This window comes from Dasypus novemcinctus, chromosome 25, assembly GCF_030445035.2.
Source record: "Dasypus novemcinctus isolate mDasNov1 chromosome 25, mDasNov1.1.hap2, whole genome shotgun sequence".
Classification (NCBI taxonomy): domain Eukaryota; kingdom Metazoa; phylum Chordata; class Mammalia; order Cingulata; family Dasypodidae; genus Dasypus; species Dasypus novemcinctus.
Genome location: NC_080697.1, coordinates 15968615 through 15989392, shown reverse-complemented (window position 1 = coordinate 15989392; position 20778 = coordinate 15968615). Strand labels below are relative to the sequence as shown.

Here is a 20778-nt window from a genome sequence, read left to right as displayed (position 1 = left end):
GTTGAGGATTTTAACATCTAGTTTCATTGGAGAGATTGGTCTGTAGTTTTCCTTTCTTACGGCATCTTTGTTTGACTTTGATATTAGAGTGATGTTGGCATTATAGAATGAGTTAGGCAATACCCCTCCACTTCTATTTTTTAGAAGACTTTAAGTATGATTGGTGTTAGTTCTTTCTGGAATGTTTGGTAGAATTCACCTGTAAAACTGTCTGGTCCTGCACTCTTCTTAGTTGAGAGGTTTTTGTTGACTAATTCTATCTCATTACTTGTGATTGGTCTGTTGAGTTCATCAACTTCTTCTTTCATCAATGTAGGCTGTTTTTGTGTTTCTAGAAATTTGTTCATTTCCTCTAAATTATCCATCTTGTTGGCATATCAGTGAGATCATATAATAATTGTTACATGGTTATAGCCCTTCTTTTTTAATATTGGCACTTAGAGCTATGAATTTCCCTCTCAGAATCCCATTAGTTTTGATACCTTGTGCTGTCGCTTTTGTTTGTTCAAGGTAGTTACTGATTTCTTTTGCGATTTCCTCCTTAACCCACTGTTTATCTAAGAATGTGTTGTTTAACTCCCATATCTTTGTGTATAATCTGGTTGTCTGGCCCTTACTGATTTCCAGGCTCATTCCATTGTGGTCAGAGAAATTACTTTGTATAATTTCAGTCTTTCTGAATTCATTGAGAGTTGTTCTGTGATGTAGCATGTGTCTATCCTGGAGAATGATTCATGTGCACTCCAGAGGAATGTATATCCCACTGATTGGGGTGTATTGTTTTGTATATGTCTTTTAGGTTCAGATCCTCTAATGAATTATTCAAGGTCTTTGTTTCTTCATTGATTCTCTGTCGAGATGTTCTGTCTAACGGTGATAATGGTTTATTTAAGCCCCCCACTATAATTGTAGAGGCATCTATTTCTCCATTTAATTTTTCCAATGTTTACCTCATGTATTTTGAGGTACCCTGGTTAGGTAGATAAATGTTTATGATTGTTCTTTCTTCTTGATAAAGTATCCCTTTTATTAATATATAGTTGCCTTCTTTGTCTCTTACAATAGTTTTACATTTAAAGTCTATTTTGTCCATTATTAGTATAGCTACTTCTGTGTTTGCATGTAAAATTGTTTTCCAGCCATTCACCTTCAGCCTCCTTGCATCCTCGGGTCTCAGAAAGGTTCCTTGTAAACACCATATAGCTAGGTCGTATTTCCTTATCTATTCTGCCAATCTCTGTCTCTTGACTGGAGAGTTTAATCTATTAACATTCAGTATTATTACTGTCAAGGAATTACTTATATTAGCCATATTTTCTTTAGGTTTATGTATGCCATATGTTGTTTTTATTTCTTTTTATCTTTTTAGTTGTTCTTATACTCTCCTCCAACTTTCTCTCTCCTGTTTTTTCCTTTCAATCTGCAAAACTCTCTCTAGTATTTCTTGAAGGGTAGGTTTCTTATTGACCAACTCTCTTAATTTCTGTTTATCTGTGAATATTTTGAACTCTCCCTCATTTTCAAATGTGAGCTTTGCTGCATAGAAAATTCTTGTCTGGAAGTTATTTTTTTCCCTTAACACCTTATCTATGTCATACTGCTGCCTTCTTGCCTCCATGGTTTCAGATGAGGAATCAGCACTTAATCAGAGTGAGCTTCCCTTGTATGTAATGGATCTCTTTTCTCTTGCTGCTTTCAGTATTCTCTCTCTGGCTTGAGCATTGGACAATTTGAGAAATAAATGTCTTGGAGTAGGCCTGTTAGGATTTATACTTTTTGGGGTGCATTGCACTTCCTGGACCTGTATGTCCATGTCCCTCAATAGGGTTGGGAAATTTTCAGCCTTTATTTCCTTCAGCACACCTTCTGTCCCCTTTCCTTTCTCTTCTCCCTCTTGGATGCCTATAATGTGTATGTTTGTGCGTTTTGTGTTGTCATTCAAATCCCTAAGTTCCTGCTGGATTTTTTCTATCTTTTTATCTATCTGTTCTACTATCTGTGTGATTTCAGCTGTACTGTCTTCCACATCACTGATTCTTTCCTTGCCTGTTCAAATCTGCTGTTATGTGCTTCCAGTGTATTTTTTACTTCTTGCATTGTGCCATTCATCACCATCATATCCATTATCGTTTTATGTATGTTTATAATTTCTTCAGCATGTTCTCCCAGTATCTTCTTAATATCCTTAATCTCTTCCTTCACTTCATTAAGTTGATTAATGATATTTTTGGGACATCTCTGATTAGTTGTTCCAAGTTCTGCACCTCCTCCTGTTCCTTATTTTATTCGTTGGGCTGGGCCATGTCTTCTTGTTTCTTAGTATGGCTTGTAATTTTTTGTTGGTGTTCTAGCTGATAAGAGTTCCACAAGGAAAGTAAAGAGAATGCAGGGGAATGATATTTTTAAAATAATTGATCTTATTTCAAGATGGTTAACAAAGCACATACTGACCTCTTCAGGCTTCTGTACCAAACTGGGAAGCGGATGTGGCTCAAGCAATTGGGCTCCCATCTACCACATTGGATGCCCAGGGTTTGATTCCCTGGGCCTTCTGGTGAAGGTAAGCTGGCCCATGTGGCAAGCTGGCCCAAGCAGGGTGCTGGTCCACACAGGAGTGCTGGCCTACACAGGGAGCTGGTGCAGCAAGATGATGCAACAAAAAGAGACACAGAGGAGAGACAGTAAGAGATGCAGCTGACCAGGGAGCTGAGGTAGCAGTGCAGAACGTCCCAGGATGTGTTCTTGGTGCCGCCTAAAGAGAAAACAAGCAGACACAGAAGAACACATAGTGAATGGACATGGAAAGCAGACAGTGAGTGCAAAAAACAAAGGGGGGGAGGATAAATAACAGTAAATCTTTTTTTTTTAAAGAATTTAGATTAATAAATGCCCTTTTAACTTGAATACAAAAGAAGGAATGTTCCTGACCTGAGGCCAAAGGGCATGCTTAAGTGAAGGAAGTATACATTAAATGAGAAGTTATAGAAAGGAGCTGCTTGCACTGTCTGTTGAGACCATCACTGCTGCTGGGAAATCTGTCAGAACAGATTCAAGGTGATGCCCCCTGAGCCAGGAGACCATTGTTGACTAAGAGAGCAAGTGAACAATCCTTCAGGAAATGTTTCACAGCGAGGAACCATGAGAAGGCCTAGCATGATGAAACAAACAGCAGTACTACCTATTAAGAAGTAGAGCAGTCAGAAAGAAACTTGAAGTACAACTTAATTTAAATACCTTAGAGGACCAAGGATCAACTTTCATCCTTAAAACAAGAACCAGAAGTGATGAAACGATAATAGGCAGTAATGAACATGAAAAATTTAGGTGTTGAAATTGAATAGATTCTATAACAAATTGGACAGAGTGAAGGAAAAAAAAAGTGAAGTAGAAGATCAGGGTGAGAAATTCTTCCCAAACTCAGCCTCAAGAGATAAGAAATAGTATAGGAAGGGATGATTGAGGCATTTAGGACAGTGTGGAAGTTTCAGTGCTTGTATAATGGGAGTTGCAAGTGAAGAAAAATGACAAGGCAATGTTTGAAGAAATAACTTCTGAGAATTTTCTAGAACTAAAAAAGGTATGAGCCCTCAGATAGAAAGAACCTACCAAGAATGAAAAGGAATACTTTTTTTTTAACATATAAATTTATTTCATCATTGTCATTTAAAGCCTGATTTTATAAAACACATGAAGACATTTTTAAGCATTCTGCATCATAGGAAATAAAACAGTAGCTATATCCATGACTTCATAGGTACAAGTTACATAAATTAAAATCAGATTAGTAAAGGTTTTTTCAACATGGTAACTATACAACTAAATAAATGGCAAAAGGGTCTAATAGAGCAGATTTTCATTACTGGTGTTATACTAATTACTTTCAGAATCTAAAAAAAGATTCTGAATATTCAGACTTCTTATGCTATATTTTATATTTAAATATTTATATATATTCTGACTTAAGCTACTTGACCAAAATGTATGATTTAAGAAGTCATTCAGCATTATAGCAAAAAATGGTATAGTTACCACTCTCAAAGGAACGCTAACAAAATCTGCTGGTTCTTTTTTGAACAATGTGTTATGTGCTTTTGTGCTAATCTATTTAGCCAAACACATTAATAAGGAATACCATACTCTCCTCTAATTCATGATGTCAGTCCTACGGAAAGTCAGACAGGTACTAAAAAAAAGAACAATTATGCACGGTTCAGTAAAGTATAATGTTGGCTTTCCCTATCTAAAAAATAACCCATGAAATAAAACCTATCAACTAGAGTCGATTTCAGGAAAAAGTGATTGACCACCTCTCTCCCACAAGAGAGGTCCCAGGTTCAGTTCCTGGTGCCTCCTAAAATAAAAGAAGACCAGCAGACACAGAGCAGACAGTGCAAACGAGAGGCAGGGAATAAATAAAATAAATCTTAAAAAAAAAAAAGAATTACAAGTACATTGTTTTTCTCATCTCATCCTTCAGTAATTGACAGGAATTTTGTAGACCACCATGCTATTTACTTTGTGAATTATGGTAGTAACTGAAGGAAGACAGATTTCCTCAGAATTGGTAATGAACCGTGGTCCTGATTCTTCCCATTTTTCAGGAACAACCATATCTTTGTATAAATCAGTAGAGCAAATGAACAAGAAACTTCTCATAGTGGCAGAAATGTTACTGTAGCTGTGATCTGTCTGATTTACTGAACAAATTTCATCTTGGATAGCTTTCTGTGACTTCTCTGGGTGTATGATCATCGTCGCAGTCTTGTCACACAATATCAAATTGCCGTCTTTCAAGGACTTCACCATTTTTAATATTTGAGGTGACTACCCACCAGTTTCTGAACGGAACACTTGTATAACCAATCTTTTAGTTGTTCCATCACATTATTGAGGTATTTTATGAGCTCAGGATCAATAGTTACAAGCGAGGTGAGTCCATATTTCTGTACTCAAGTAAAATTTTCAGATATATATAAAATGCTGTTGATGCCAAAGGAGAATCCACCACAATTTTGGCACTCCCACACAGGGTGATGTTCTGCTTCTGGAGGAGTTGCTGTGCCATGGCCAGGCACAAAGACACACTTCCACCCTTTAAACAGCAACAGCAGCAGCTCCACAGCAGTTCCCCACCACTCGTTTCAAAAGTAATGCTGTCCAAGAGAAATACATTTTTAAACAACAAAGATCAACATATGCATTATGCATCAGTGATGATGAAGAGAATTTCCCAGGTACCAACAGAGAGAAAAAGAGACTGTATGGTCTTCAAAAAATGAGAATCCACATGACATCAGACTTAATCATTGGTTTTAAGACCACAGTAACCCTTCTTCAAAGTCCTGAGAGAAAAGAAATTTGAACCTAAAATTTTATTCCCAGCCATCTTTCTAATAGTGAGGTTACTACAATAACATTTTCAGACTTTTAGGATTTTGAAAGCCTTTTGCTGGAAGGACTACTTAAAAATATAGTCCAGTAAGGAAAAAATGAGCCCAGAAGGTATTGATGTGATGTAAGAAAAAGGAGAAAGGGAAAAATCAGAACAACAATGTTAACTCTAAACGCATATTGATTATAAAATGACAAGATGATTTTTAATAAGTTATAATTTAAATTTAAAAGCAACATGGGATTTGTGAAGGGTGACGTGAAAAGGAAAATAAAAGCTTGCTAAGGATTAGGATATAAAGTATAATTAACTCTTGTAAGAAAATATAATTTTAACTTGTGTTAAAAATTTAAGGTTATAGTATGTTTTGTAAATAAGAGTTAATAAATTTTAAAAAGGTAACCACTGAAAGAATTATAAAATGTAAATCCTTAAAACGATAAGAAGAAAAAAATGTAGCAAAAGGAAAAACATGATCAGTACATTAGTAGACAGGAAAATAGAAAAAAAAAATTACAGTTAGAAAACACAAAAAAAGTTGCTAGGAATAAATCCAAACATGCATATCCAGAATAAAAATAAATAGGAATGAATTAAACTCACCTACTTAAAAGATAAAAGTTCAGATTTAATAAAACAAGAACTACATATAAAATGCTTCAAAGGAGGATGCAAGCAGCTGATAAAGGGATAAAAAAGGTAGTGCAAAATATCAATACAAGACAAAACAATTCAAGGCAAGCAGTATTAGAAGGGACAAAAGGAGAGTCCAAAATGCTAACAAGTATAATTTACTGACAATTTATACCTTCCATGAACCACACAGAGGTATAGAATCCAAATTTTTACCAATAGATTGCATGGAAATATTCAAACCAAAAAACAGTGTAAGCATTTGTCCATGAAAAATGAAGCCTCTGCTGCACTGTCCAATATGGTGCCACATATGGCTATTTAATTTTAAGTTTAAATTAAGTCAAGTTTTTTAAAAAAGTAATTTTCTCGGTCACAGTAGCAACATTTCAGATACTTAGTAGCTACATGTGACTAGTGCCTACCATATTGGACAATGCAGGTAGAACACATTTCCGTGATCCCAGAAAGTTCTGTTGGATAGCGCTGCTTTAAGAGTACCTACTGTAAGTGTACACAAACATCCCTCTGTAGCAATACTACTTTCACAACCCAAGTCAAGTGGGATTCCCGTACAAAAACAATTCCCACTGAAGATGAGCTCATTATCAAAAATTATAAAGCCTATAAAGAAACAATCTACTAGAGGGAGACTCAGCAAACATAATAGATGGTAGATTTAATGTACCAAGAACTTTAGAAAGTAGTTTATTTTTAAATCAAATAAATAAAATCAGGAATAGTGTCTTTGACAAAGGAATAGGTGATATTAAAAAAAGGACCAAATTGGATTTTTTTTTTTAAATTAAGTTTAAGCTCAATGGAAAGTTTAAGCAGCAAACTAGAGACAGCTGAAGTATAAATTAGAGAGTGGAAGATAGATCTGAAGAAATTAACCAGATACAGAATACTAAACACAGATATAAGGAGATGGAAACTGTGAAAGGTGATTAAAAAATTCAAAGGATAGAATGAAAAAGTCAAGCCTGAATTCTGTACCTAGCTAAATTATTCAATAGCAAAGAAAGAATAAAGATATTTTCAGAAAAGTCTTAAGAAGTATACCACAACAGATGATAACTGAAGGAATTAATAAAGGGTATACTTTGGGGGAGAAAATTAATTGAAGCAAGAAAGAAATGGGATTCAAGAAGAGACAGTACACAGTGGAATTAGTTAATGTGGGTGAATTTAAATAAGCATCAGGTATAATGACCAATTTTGGTTAACATTGAATTATTTTAAGTTACAGGATAAGGATAAAGATGCTGATTAAGATTGTGGTAAGAGTTCATATTGAAATAGAAGAGGTTCCAGATTTATCTGTGAAGAGAATAGGGTTTGGACCAAGGGCCCCCCACTGAGGCATATGTTTCTGCTTGGATGCCCTCAGATCATGTGGTTTGGCGCACAGGACGATGAACTCAGAGAGGGTAATTTGAAGTAAGAAGACAGGAGTAGCCTTGGAGGCACCAATCCTGAGCTTTTTCCATTAGGCTGTCAGGCTTTGAAGACAGTGCTTTGCCAGCACTTAGCTGGAGGTGGAGTGAAAATGCAGTGGTTTAGTGCCTGGTCCATGGTATCTAAGGAAAACAAAACCCAGCCTGGCACAGGAACACACAGGCCAGTGGTCGCAGCGTGAATCCCCTGTGCCCCCCACCTTTGAGTAAGAAAGAAGCGACCATAGAAGAGTTGACTCAGAGAGTATATACTTGCCAAAAAAGGAAAACAAAATAAAATGAGAAAAATAAAACCTAAAAAAAATAAGATGGGACAAAAATATAAGAAAAAGATCAGACAAATATAGTAAGGAAGAAATAAACTGTAGAAATAAATCAACATTAAAATTTCCAAATAAAAAGCAATAGTTGTCAAATGACTATTTTTAAAAATCTGGCTCTATGCTATTTATGAGAGACAGCAAAAAAAAAAAAAAAAGCACAAAGAACAGTTGAAAGTCATGGTTTTAAAAAATGATATACCAAGCCAAATACTAACCACAAAATTTCTGGTGAAACCATATTTATCTCAAGCAATAGATTTCAAGACAAACAACTTTACCAGACAAAGTTTTCCAAAGATAAAACAATGAAATTGATAATTCTATACCAAAACAAATTTAATAAGGCATCTGTAAAATAGATACATTAAAAATTAAGAAGAGGGGACAGGTGTAGCCCAGTGGTTGAGTGCGTACTTCACATGTATGAGGTCCCAGGTTCAATCCCTGATACTGCCTAATGGGTTTGGTTGACCAAATGTTGTCAGCAGAGTCTTCCAGAACCTAACCCTTATTTCCTCAAGGGACAATGGTTCAGTCTTCCCTAATTCATTATTCCTGGTGATTTTATGCCACATACCCAGAATCAGCTCTGTGTGTGTGTGTGCATCTCTAATAAAGGAAGGAAATGTAACCTGTAGTATTTTTAAGAGATGGTAGGAAATGTTTTGAAATTAAGTAAAGTGGATTAGGGTAATGAAAATGCAAAAAGATTGAAAATCATTGCCTAAGAGTATATGGAGGAGGGGAAGCAGATGTGGCTCAAGCAATTGAGCTCCCACCTACTACATGGGAGGTCCTGGGTTCGGTTTCCAGTGCCTCCTAAAGAAGATGAGCAAGGCAGTGAGCTGATGCAATGGACTGGCACAGTGAGCTGATGCAACAAGAGACACAAGGAGGAAAATATAATGAGAGCCCCAATAAAGCAGGGAGCAGAGGTGACTCAAGCAATTAGGTGCCTTCCTCCTACATGAGAGGTCTTGGGTTTAGTTCCCGCTGCCTCCTGAAAGGAAAACGAACAGATACAGCAAGTACAAACAATGAGGGGATGGGAGAAATAAGTAAAATCTTTTTTTTAAAAAGTATATGTAGGACCTTTAATTTTCTAGATTTCGACCTCCTCTTCATATCACTTTTAGGGTTCAATTTAGGAGACAGGTAGAGATACTTAAAAGAGCTACTCTAGAATAGTAGTTTAAGTGAAGTGTAGGAGACACCAGTTCCTAGACCTGGACTGCTTTCCTCTCCCCCTTCTTTACTTCTTGTCTTTGTAGTGATATAGCATCAGGTCCCAGGCATTGTCCTAGTGCTGGGTAGACATAAGAGGTAATGCCATGCCTTGGCATTCATAGGTGTGCTTACAGGTACTGTTCATCTTAGCCCTTGGCAATCTTTTTTTAGGAAGTCACTTTTTTACATATTTAGACAGCCTCATTGAAGGCGTATCTTTATATTTGGGGCGGAGGTCATATTTTCCTTTTTTATTTGATCTTAGATTTCTTACTTTATACTCTAAATTTCTAGGATTTTTTCCTTCTCATATATATCAAGGCCTTCTTGATTTACTGTAGTTATTTGGAATGGACCTTGATGTATTTATCTTACCTTTATATCTATATTTTCAGATTTGAAATTGGTTCTAATTTTAGACCTTGACTTAAAGCAGTTTTTTTCAAAAGCATAGCAAATATACTGCTAGAGAATATTTTTTATTTTAATAGTTGTTTTAGTCAGCCAAAGGGGTGCTGATGCGAAATACCAGAGATTTGTTGACTTTTATAAAAGGGTATTTTTTTGGTGTAGAAGCATACAGTTACCAAGCCATAAAGAGTCCAACTCAAGGTACCATGAGAGGTACTTTCTCATCCAAAGTCTTTTGCCATGCGTTGAGCAAGATGGCTGCAACATCTGCAAGGGTTGATTCTTCTTCCTCTTAAGGCTCCGTGGTCCCAGCTGCTTCCAATCTCAGCCTTAGGCTGGGATAAGTGTCATCTCTCTCCCAGGGCTAGTTTCTCTCCAGGTTCAGCTGCTCTGCTCTCTCCTCAAGGCCAACTATAACCTGTCAGGCAAACAGCTCATCTCTCTTCCTAGGGCCTCTGCCATGTCTATTGGAGCCTTCATGTATCTGCTTCTCTGTGTATTTACTTGCTGGGGTTTCAGCATTCAAAACATTTCAAACTAACTCCTCTGCCTTGTCATTTGCTCTGTGAATTCCCACCCACCAAGGGGGGGTGGTGGAAATCAACGTCCTACTGACATGACCCAATCAAAGTTCTAATCATAATTTAATCAAGTAAAACTGAAACCTCTGAAGTTAATACAATCTAATAAGCCCAGAGGAACGGACCAGTTTACAAACATAATCCAATATCTGTTTTTGGAATTCATAAACAATATCAAACTGCTACACTAGTCATGTAGTTTATTTTGATATTTATTATAAAATATGCACCTGGAACTAAAGTGGCCTATGTGATAGTCCATCTCACATAGACTGCATGGGTTAGTGGCCCAGGTGGTTCTCAGATGTAGAAAAAAATCATAAAATGAATACATGGATTACTGATGTAGAAGTGTTTAGTTGTAAAGGTGACTTAAACTATTCTCTTCAGTGTCCTCTGATTATCTCCTACTTGCATCATAATTCTTAAAAAACAAACAAACATGTAGTTCAGAAAAAAGCAATCTAGAAAATGCATCTAAACAAACAATTTGTTCAACTAACATATTCTCTATAGGATCAGTTCTAGAAATACAAAAATGAATAAGACATAATTCTTACCCTCTAGGAGCTCCAGTCTAACAGAGATAGGCAAATAAATAAAAAAGTGCAAAATAGTGAGGTAAGTGCAACAGTGGAAATATGTCCTGACAGGGTAAAGGGATAATGGAAGAGGCAGTTACGGGCTTCTAGAGCAGCGAGGAAAGTGTTCAAAGTGCAGGTGAGACTTGCAAGCAGTCCTGAGAGATGAGCAGAGAATTTACAGAAAAGTAGATTGCATAAAGGCAGATGTAGGAATTCCGGGAAGATGCCAGACTAGAAAGACACAGGACTTTTATCTCCTCCAGAAGAATAGCTAGAGGACAGGTTGAACCAACCTGGAAAATATTTTCTAGGGTTTAGGACACTAGGTAAAGGCTGGACACAGCCCGGAGGAGAGAAGGACAAAGGAAGGAAATCAGGACCACAGAACAATGAGTTGAAACCAACAGCTGCTGCTGCCAGCATCCTCCCCACACACTCAAGGCGCTTTAGAATTCTCAGGCTCTGGGCCTGCGGCTACAGACAAAGGGGGGCGCCAGAGATCCACCACCCCAGGAAAGGGGAGAGAGAGGGACACAGCCTAAGGCTGATTCAGCTTTTGACCCACAAATTTGGTCTGCTGTTTCCCACCAGTCCTTCCAGGATGGGTGGAACCACACTGGTTTGCCCTGGGAGCTGGCACAGAATTGGAGAAATCCCATACTCCAAATCTCCCTCTCTTCTAGCCAGGACTGATTGTTGAGGATGTACCTCCCCAAGAAAGGGGAGAGAGAAGGATACAGCTTAAGGCTGACTCAGTTTTTGACTCACAAATTTGATTGGCTTTGTCCCAGGAGACTTTCCAGGCTAGGTAGGGCTGCATCATTGTTTGTCTGTGGAAATCGCAAAAGGCTAAAGATGTACAACCCTCCCAATCTTCTTCTTTACTAACTGGGACTGATTGTTAAGGACTCAGAGGGGAGTGGAGTACTTCCTACTCAGGAAAGGGAAGGGGGCTGACAGAGAAGGCTGAGAAAGTTTGATTTGTAAGGCTCTTAACTTCCAGCCGGGAAGCTCTATCACAGTGATCGAGTCTGTGTTGCAACAAATACACTCTGACCAGGCATTGAACTGAGAGCTGCCAAAGAGTGCCATCTGCTGGCAGACCAAGAAAGGGCATGTAATAAAATTAAAAACAATGGAGAGGCTTTTTCCCACCTCTATACCCTCCTTCCCAAAGGCCCAGGAAGTGAGTCTACAACCAATTACTGGGTCCAGAGCCCAGTTTTGAGCAACTGGCAGGGATAATCCTAACAATCCAGGTTGAGCCAAGAATCAAAGAGCAGTGGTAACACAGCCTCCTGCCACTAAATCCCTACAAAAGAAAAAGAAATTGAGTGTCTGAGTAAACTATGTACTAATCAGATGCCTAGACACCACCAAAAATTACAAGCCAAGCTAAGAAAATAGAAGACATGGCCCAAGAAAAGGAATATATCAAAGCCCCAGAAGAAATGCAGGATTTGAGAGAATTAATTAACGAGATGTAGGGAAGCGGACTTGGCTCAGTGGTTAGGGCATCCGTCTACCACATGGGAGGTCTGTGGTTCAAACCCTGGGCATCCTTGACCCATGTGGAGCTGGCCCATGTGCAGTGCTGATGCGCACAAGGAGTGCCGTGCCATGTAGGGGTGTCCCCCGCATAGGGGAGCCCCATGCTCAAGGAGTGTGCCCCATAACGAGAGCTGCCCAGCGCAAAAGAAAGTGCAGCCTGCCCAGAAATGGCGCCACACACAGAGAACTGACAGAACAAGATGACGCAACAAAAAGAAACACAGATTCCCATGCCACTGACAACAACAGAAGCAGACAAAGAAGAAGATGCAGCAAGTAGACACAGAGAACAGACAACCAGGGCAGGGGGAAGGGGAGAGAAATAAATAAATAAATAAATATTTTTTAAAAATTAACAAGATGTGTACTAATTTCCAAAAACAAATTGATGAGGGAAGCAGATGTGGCTCAAGTGATAGAGCTTCCGCCTACCATATGGGAGGACTTGGGTTTGATCCGTAGGGCTTCCTGGTGAAAAAGAAGAGAAGGTGTGCCTGCACAAAAAGCCAGTGCTTGCGTGAGTGCCCATGTGGTGAGCCAGTGCCCACATGAGTGCCCGCATGGTGAGCCAGTGTCCCATGCAAGTGATTCATGCAGCAAGATGATGACACATCAAAAGAGAGTCAAGGTGAGGTGCAGCAGAAACCAGGAACCGAGGTGGCGCAATTGACAGGAGACCTCTCTCCCCATTGGAGGTCTCCAGGATCAAATCCTGGTGAATCCTAGAGGAGAGAAAATAAGAAGAGAAGACAACACAGACAGCAAAAGCAGCAGGGTGGGAGGAGGGGAAGGGGCGGGGGGAATAAATTAAAAAATAAACCTTTAAGAAAACAAATTAATGAGTTGAAAGACAATCTGGCTGAAGAGATAAGTGACATCAAGAAGACATTGAGCAAGCACAAAGAAGAATTTGAAACCCTGAACAGAAAAGTAACAGCTCATGGAAATGAAAGACGTAATAGATGAGATCAAGAACACATTAGAAGCATATAACAACAGACTTGAAATGATAGAAGAAGGAATAAGTGATACAAACAGCTGCAATTGAAGAGAGAAAAGAATGGAAAAAATGAGCAGGGACTTAGAGAGTTGAATGACAACATGAAACACAACAACATACATGTCATGGGAGTTCCAGAAGGAGAAGAGAAGGGAAAAGGGGCAGAAAGAGTATTTGAGGAAATAATAGCTGAAAATTTCCCAACTCTCATGAAAGAAATGAACTTACATGTCTAGGAAGCATACCATACCCCAATCAGAATAAAGCAAAATAGACGTACTCCAAGATACATACTACTCAGAATGTCAAATGTCAAAGATAAAGAGAAAATTCTCAGAGCCGCAAGGGAGAAGCAAACCATCACATACAAGGGACATCCAGTAAGACTTAGTGCAGGGAAGCAGACTTGGCCCAATGGGTAAGGCGTCCACCTACCACATGGGAGGTCTGCGGTTCAAACCCTGGGCCTCCTTGACCCATGTGGAGCTGGCCGACATTCAGTGCTGATGTACCCAAGGAGTGCCGTGCCACACAGGGGTGTCCCCTGCCATGCAGGGGTGTCCCCTGTGTAGGGGGGCCCCACGTGCAAGGAGTGCGCCCCGTAAGGAGAGCCGCCCAGCATGAAAGAAAGTGCAACCTGCCCAGGAATGGTGCTGCACACACTGAGAGCTGACACAGCAAGATAACGCAACAAAAAGAAACACAGATTCCTGGTGCCGCTGATGAGGATAGAAGCGGTGACAGAAGAACACACAGCAAGGACACAGAATGCAGACAACTGCAGGGGGCAGGGAGGGGAGAGAAATAAATAAAAAATAAATCTTAAAAAAAAAGTGCAGATTTCTCTTCAGAAACCATGGAGGCAAGAAGACAGTGGTATGATACAGTTAGGATAGTGAAAGAGGAAAAACTGCCAACTGAGAATTCTGTATCCAGCAAAATTATCCTTCAAATATAAAGGTCAGTATAAAATATTCACAAACAGAAACTAAGAGAGTTCATGAAAAAGAATCCACCTACAATCAGCAAGATGGTGGCAGAGTAAGGAGCTTCTAGAGTCAGCTTCTGCTACAGGACAGTTAGTAAACACCCAGACCTATCTGGAGCTAGCTGAAGCACCTGTTTGGGGCTCCAGGACACCAGAAGAACATCCTATAACATCCTTGAAGGAGTAGAAGAAGGGCACTGCACATCTGCAGAGACAGTTCATAAGTAGAGCATGCCATGCCATGGAGGCCAATGCCCATCTTCCACTGGAAGCAGAAGCCACCTCAGGAGCTGTTCCATGGCTGGAATTGAAAGATCCACTTCCCAAAAGAGGTGACAGAAGAGACAGTTGACCACTGATTTCAGCTACTGGTTAATAAACTTGGCTGGCTAAGGTATAACCCTAAGAACAGGTAGGGTGTAAATCTGTCCAAGTTGGAGAGAAGCTGGTAGCTGCCATTTTGACTCCGCCCCCAGCATGAGGGGAAGCCTGGCTGACCGAAAATCACAGTGATGATAGGAACTGGTTTCTTTCACCCAGATTTGCTTGCAGCCCTCAGCTAGGCTTAAGCCCTACCTCTGCATCAGCCTAACCAGGTAACTGCAGGTACCTTTGGCTGGCACAGACTGAATAAGCAGAAGTCTAGCGAGGCAACTGCAGTCATCTTGGACCCACACTGCATAGATTGCTGCCCACACCTGCAGCTCCATTCCTGCCCCAGGCAGGGGAGAAAAGGGTGTGAAGCTTCATCAGTCTCTGGGCAACTACAGTCTAGGCCTGCACAACTTGAGTTATTACACATGACTGTGACTCTGTCCCTGGCAAAGGAGAAAGTTGAGAGAAGCTTCATTGGTCCCTGGGGCAGTGAGGGCAGCTTGAGCTTCCACAGCTTATAGCACCAATTACAACCTTGGCTCCTACTGCACAACCAATAAGGGATAAAGGGCAGGAAGCCCTAAACTAAAGAGAAAAACTGCACCCAGAATAAATACTGTAGTAAGCCAGATGCCAGGACACCACAAAAAAGTTAAAATCCACTCCAAGGAACAGGAAGATAATGGCCCTGTTAAAGGAACAAGATAAGCCTCCAAATGACATAAAATGAGTTGAGACAACTAATCATAGATGTTCAAACAAATATCCTTAATAAATTCAATGGGATGGCTAAAGAGATTATAAAACATTGGGGGAAGAGGATGTGGCTCAAGCAATCGGGCTCCCATGTACCATATAGGAGGTCCCAGGTTGATACCCAAAGGCCTCTTGGTGAAGGCAAGCTGACCCATGTGGTGAGCTGACCCATGCCGAGTGCTGCACTGTGCAGGAGTGCTGCTCATGTGGAGAGCTGGCACAGCAAGACAACACAACAAAAAGAGACACAGAGGAGAGATAATAAGAGATGCAGCAGGTCAGGGAGCTGAGGTGGTGCAAGAGAATGACTACTTCTTTCCCACTCCAAAAGGTCCCAGGATCAGTTCCTGGAGGCACTTAATGAGAATACAAGCAGATACAGAAGAACACACAGCAAATGGACACAGAGAGAAGACAATGGAGGGAGTGGGGAGAATTTTTTTTTTAATCTTTTTTTAAAAAGAAGGCATTAGATGAGCACAAAGAAGAATTTGAAAGCATACATAGAAAAATAGCAGACCTTATGGGAATGAAAGGCTCAATAAATGAAATTTTTAAAACATTGGAATCATGTAATAGCAGATTTGAGGAGGTAGAAGAAAGGGTTGGTAAACTTGAAGAAATGGCCTCTGAAAGCAAACATACAAAAGAACAGATGAAGAAAAGAATGGAAAAAATTGAACAAGTTCTCAGGGAACTAAATGACAGCAAATGACTTGCAAACGTATGTCTCATGGGTGTCCCAGAAGGAGAAGAGAAGGGAAAAGGGGCAGTAGGAGTATTTGAAGAAATAATGGTAGAAAATTTCCAAACCCTATTGAAGGACATAGATATCCATGTCCAAGAAGTAAAATGTACTCCCATCCGAAAAAATCCAAATAGACCATTTCTGAGACACATACAAATCAGAATGTCAAATGCCAAAAACAAAGAGAGAATTCTGAGCACAGCAAGAGAAAAGCAGTGCATAACATATAAGGGATACCCAATAAGATTAAATGCTGATTTCTCACCAGAAACCATGGAGGCAGGAAGACAGTGGTATGATATATTTAAGATAGTACAAGAGAAAAAAATTTCAGCCAAGTATCTTATATCTGGGAAGATTGTCTTTCAAAAATGAGGGCGAGATTAAAATATTAACAAATAAACAGAAACTGAGCGAATTTCTGACCAAGAGACCAGATTTTCAGAAAATTCTAAAGGGTGTGCTAGAGCCTGAAAAAAAAAGACAGGAGAGAAAGGCCTAGAAGAGGGTCTAGAAATGAAGGTTATATCAATAAAAGTAAAGAAAAGTGTCAAAAAGATGGTAAAAATAAAATATGACAGATAAAACTCAAATAGGAATAAACTTAACCAACGATGTAAAGCTCTTGTATTCAGAAAACTGCAACTCAGTGTTAAAAGAAATTTAAAAAGGCCAAAATAACTAGAAGAACATTCTATGCTCACAGATTGGAAGACTAAATATCATTAAGATGTCAATTCTGTTCAAATTGATATACAGATTCAATGCAGTCCTGATAAAAATTCAATTCTACCAGTTTTTTTTTTTAATTGAAAACTCGATTATCAAATTTATTTGGAAGGGTAAGGGGTCCTGAAGAGCCAGAAACATCTTACAAAGGAAAAGCAAACCCTCATCTCCAGACTTTAAATCATATTACCTAACTACAGTGGTAAAAACAGTATAGTACTGGCATAAAGACAGACACATAGACCAATGGAACCAAATTTATGTTTCAGAAACAGATCCTCACATGTATGGTCAAGTGTTTTTTGACTAGCCTGTCAAACCCACACATTTCAGGCAGAACAGTCTGTTCAACAAATGGTGCTGAAAGAACTGGATATCCATAGCCAAAAGAAGGGAAAAGGACCCCTATCTCACACCTTATCCAAAAATTAACTCAAAATGAATCAAAAACCTAAAAATAAAAGCAAGAACCATAAAGATTCTAGAAGAAATTGTAGGAAAATATCTTCGAACCCTTGTGGTAGGTGGTATATTCTTAAAGGAGATAAGAGGAGGACTGAGATGGACTACTGATGTTTAATGTATGTAGAAGTTTTAATTAGTTTTACAGTAAAAGTGTGGAAGTGTATAGAGTGGTTAGTAACACATAGTGAGGAACAGCTAGTTTATAAATGGGGATGTGGCTGAAAATGGTAGTCTAGTTATATGTATTGGTCAGCCAAAGGGGTGCTAATGCAAAACCAGAAATCTGTTGGTTTTTATAAAGGATATTTATTTGCGGTAGGAGCTTGCAGTTACCAGACCATAAAACATAAGTTACTTCCCTCACCAAAGTCTATTTTCATGTGTTGGAGCAAGGTGGCTGCCGAAGTCTGTGAGGGTTCAGGCTTCCTGGGTTCTTCTGGGCTCAGCTCCTCTGTTTTCTCCACAAGGTCAGCTATAGACTATGAACCTTTCTAGACTTTGCCTTTCTCGACAAGGTCAGCTGTAGCCTATCAGGTGAACAGCTCTATATCTCTCCCTGGGGTTTCTGCTGTGACTAAGGAGCCATCTCTATTCCTCTGTGTTCTACTCCTGGCTCAAGTCCTCTCTTCCTAGGGCTTGCTTCTTTTTCCTCTGCGTGCTGACTTCCTGGGGCTCCAGCTCAAGACTTCAGCATCAAACTCCAGCATCAAAACCCCTTTTACTCTGTCCTTTGCCATGCCTTTTATCTGTGAGTCCCCACCCTAATGATGTGGCCCAGTCAAAGCCCCAATCATAACTCAATCACACCCAGGTACAGACCAGATCACAAACATAATCCAGTATCTGTTTTTTGAATTCATAAGTATATCAAACTGCCACAGTATGTAAATGGCAGTTGACAGAATGCTAGAGAATAATCTAGGAACTGAATAGCACAGTAAACCAAGAGGTAGATAAGAATTGTGGTTGATGGTATAGATGCAAGAGTGTCCTTTGTGAACTAGAGCAAATGTACATCACTGTGGCAGGGTGGTGGGAATGTGGAGTAGCATAGGAAAAATACACCTGGAGTGACCTATGGACTGTGGTTAACAGTAATAATGTAATATTCTTCCATCTATGCCAAAGATATACTGTGTTGATAATGGAACCGTATGGAAAATTTGTGCCAAATGTTTACTATGTATGTGGTAATCAGGTGACATTTTCTTATCTGTAACAAATATTCCACCACACTGTGGCGTTTTGATAGAGGGGTTTTTTTTTGGGAATTCTGCACATGTGCATGATTGTTTTATAAGTTTACAACTTCTGTCATAAGAAATACATTTAAAAAATAATAATAGGGTGGGTTGAGGGGAAAATACACCAAGTGTAAGGTAAGGACAATATTCTTTCACAATTTGTAACAAACATCTTAAGACAATGCAAGGTGTTGGTGGAGGGCTGATATATGGAACCCCAATCAAAAGATAACAAGCTGACAGAATGGATAAAGAAACATGAGCCATCCATATGCTGATTATAAGAAACTCACTTTAGACCCAGGGATACAAACCAGCTGAAAGTGAAAGATACACCACGCAAATAGTAACCAAAAAAGAGCAGGGGTAGCAATACATACATACATTCTTCTCAAGTGTCCATGGATCTTTTCCAGGATAGACAACATGTTAGGTCGCAATGCAGCTCTCAATAAATATAAAAAGATGATTCAAAGCACTTTCTCAGATCGTAATGGAAAAAGGCAGACGTAGGAAAATCATGTGCCGAGGTCTGAAGACCCATAAGAATATGACGTGTTATGGGTAACAATAGCTCATCGTTCATGCTAGCATGCGGTAAAAGGTGAGGAGAGAGGCAGGAGCCAGGTTCCAAAGTTGCATATGAAATACGAAGCCTTTATGTAGAGTGTATTCTATGAGTGATTACCATCCTCTCAAAGATTTTAAGCAGAAGAGTGATATAATGTTAGGGGCAATGTGGAAAGTTGATTCGTGGGGGAATAATCAAAGTCAAATTATAGGCAATATTTTGGGCAGAGGGAGCATAGAGAGCAGTTAGGGGAGAAGTTCAGAATTTCTGCTTTGTTGATATGATTTTCAGGAAACTGGGATGTATCTAGACCTTTTCCAGTATTTAATGCATACAAAGGTACAGTGATAGGTGATTTGGAGTAATTTATGAAGTTACTGGAGAAATTGATACTATTCAAGTCTTTATTATTAGCTAGGTATTAATTATCTTTACTAATATAATCTTAAGGCAAACATGTTTATTTTGTGCTAAATGACTACAGTAAGCAAGATATAAATGTTGATGAGGCACATGGCTACGAACAAATTCTATTTTCCAATAAAGTGGTACATATGGCAATAAACTGCAAAGGCAGTAGAATGAAATGTTTAAACTTTTTTGCAGTTTATGTCATGCCAAGAAAATCTCAGATGGCAGTGTTATTTAAAGGAAATTGGCTGAACAATAAAATCTGTATACAAAGATCCCCCTTTAAATATGGGTTTTAGAAGTGAATGTTCTACATAATGCGGCATATTGTTTACTTTCATGCATTTTTATTATTAATTTTTAGACTTACTAGTCTTTGGATTTGGTATTACTGTACCATCCAGAGAAATATATTCGTTTGCCAACTTATTTTTGGACCTCCAGCATATCATAATTTAGAGCCATAGCTCTTACTGACTACCCACACATTCATGTATTCATTTGTATCTGGGTAACTTCACCAGACCCTTATCACCAAATGTTCTGCCTCACATTTAATTTGGGAGTATTCTCCTAATATGTACATTTTGGGATGTAGCCTAATCAGCTTAATTTGCTAACATCCAAAAGCCATGTTCTCTCATCATTATCTTCATTTAGTATTGCAGCCCACTTAAAAGTCCTGACTCTGATATGGAATTAACTTTAATATCTTACTAAAAGTGGTCCAGAAGCATGAAAAGAAGGAGTTGATGTAAAGGATACATAGAGAAGTTCAGAAGGAAGGTTAACATTGACCTAGTAGTATGATGTTGTAGTAAAAATGAGGGAGAAACTTAGAAAAGAAGGGACCACAAATGACCCTAGAACAACTGGAAGTTCCTTTCTGCAATACCTAGTAATGTTGATTATATTGAAACTTGATTTGCATTTGAAAAGATTTTCTATAGCCCTTGTCACCTAACTTTTTAAAGTTCTTTTTAGTTCTTCTGAAGATTTTATTCCTTATTTTCTTATTTTCTACTTTGTCACAGAAATCCCCTGCAAAGAAGCTGAGCCATGCTATTAGTAAATCTTTGGGGTGTGTACCCACCAGAGAACCCCCGCATCCTGTTTTTCCTGAGCAACCAGAGAAACCGCTTGATCTTGCACATATTGTGTAAGTATATACCCGGATATGGATATTGATTATATTGGAATGGAGACTTTTCTAATTCTTTTGTATTAAAGCCAAATATCACCAAACTTGAACGTTTAACTCTGGTTTTTACTTTCGGAAAATGTAGACTTCAAGCTTTCGTCTCTTTAAGTCAGCATAAATATCTATGT

At 38.9% G+C, this 20778-nt stretch overlaps 1 protein-coding gene and 1 pseudogene across 11 annotated transcripts in view; one reads left to right on the top strand and one right to left on the bottom strand.

Moving 5' to 3' along the window:
- The window catches only part of DTNB (dystrobrevin beta), a 350467-nt gene that overhangs the window by 175754 nt on the left and 153935 nt on the right, over positions 1–20778 (top strand). For all 11 annotated transcript variants that reach the window (XM_058287728.2, XM_058287727.2, XM_004452521.5 and 8 more), the window contains exon 9: positions 20484–20608. In XM_058287728.2, coding sequence (XP_058143711.1) covers positions 20484–20608 — 125 coding nt within the window. The remainder of the gene's footprint in view (positions 1–20483; positions 20609–20778) is intronic.
- On the bottom strand, positions 4474–5065 carry LOC139437583 (mitotic spindle assembly checkpoint protein MAD2A pseudogene; annotated as a pseudogene).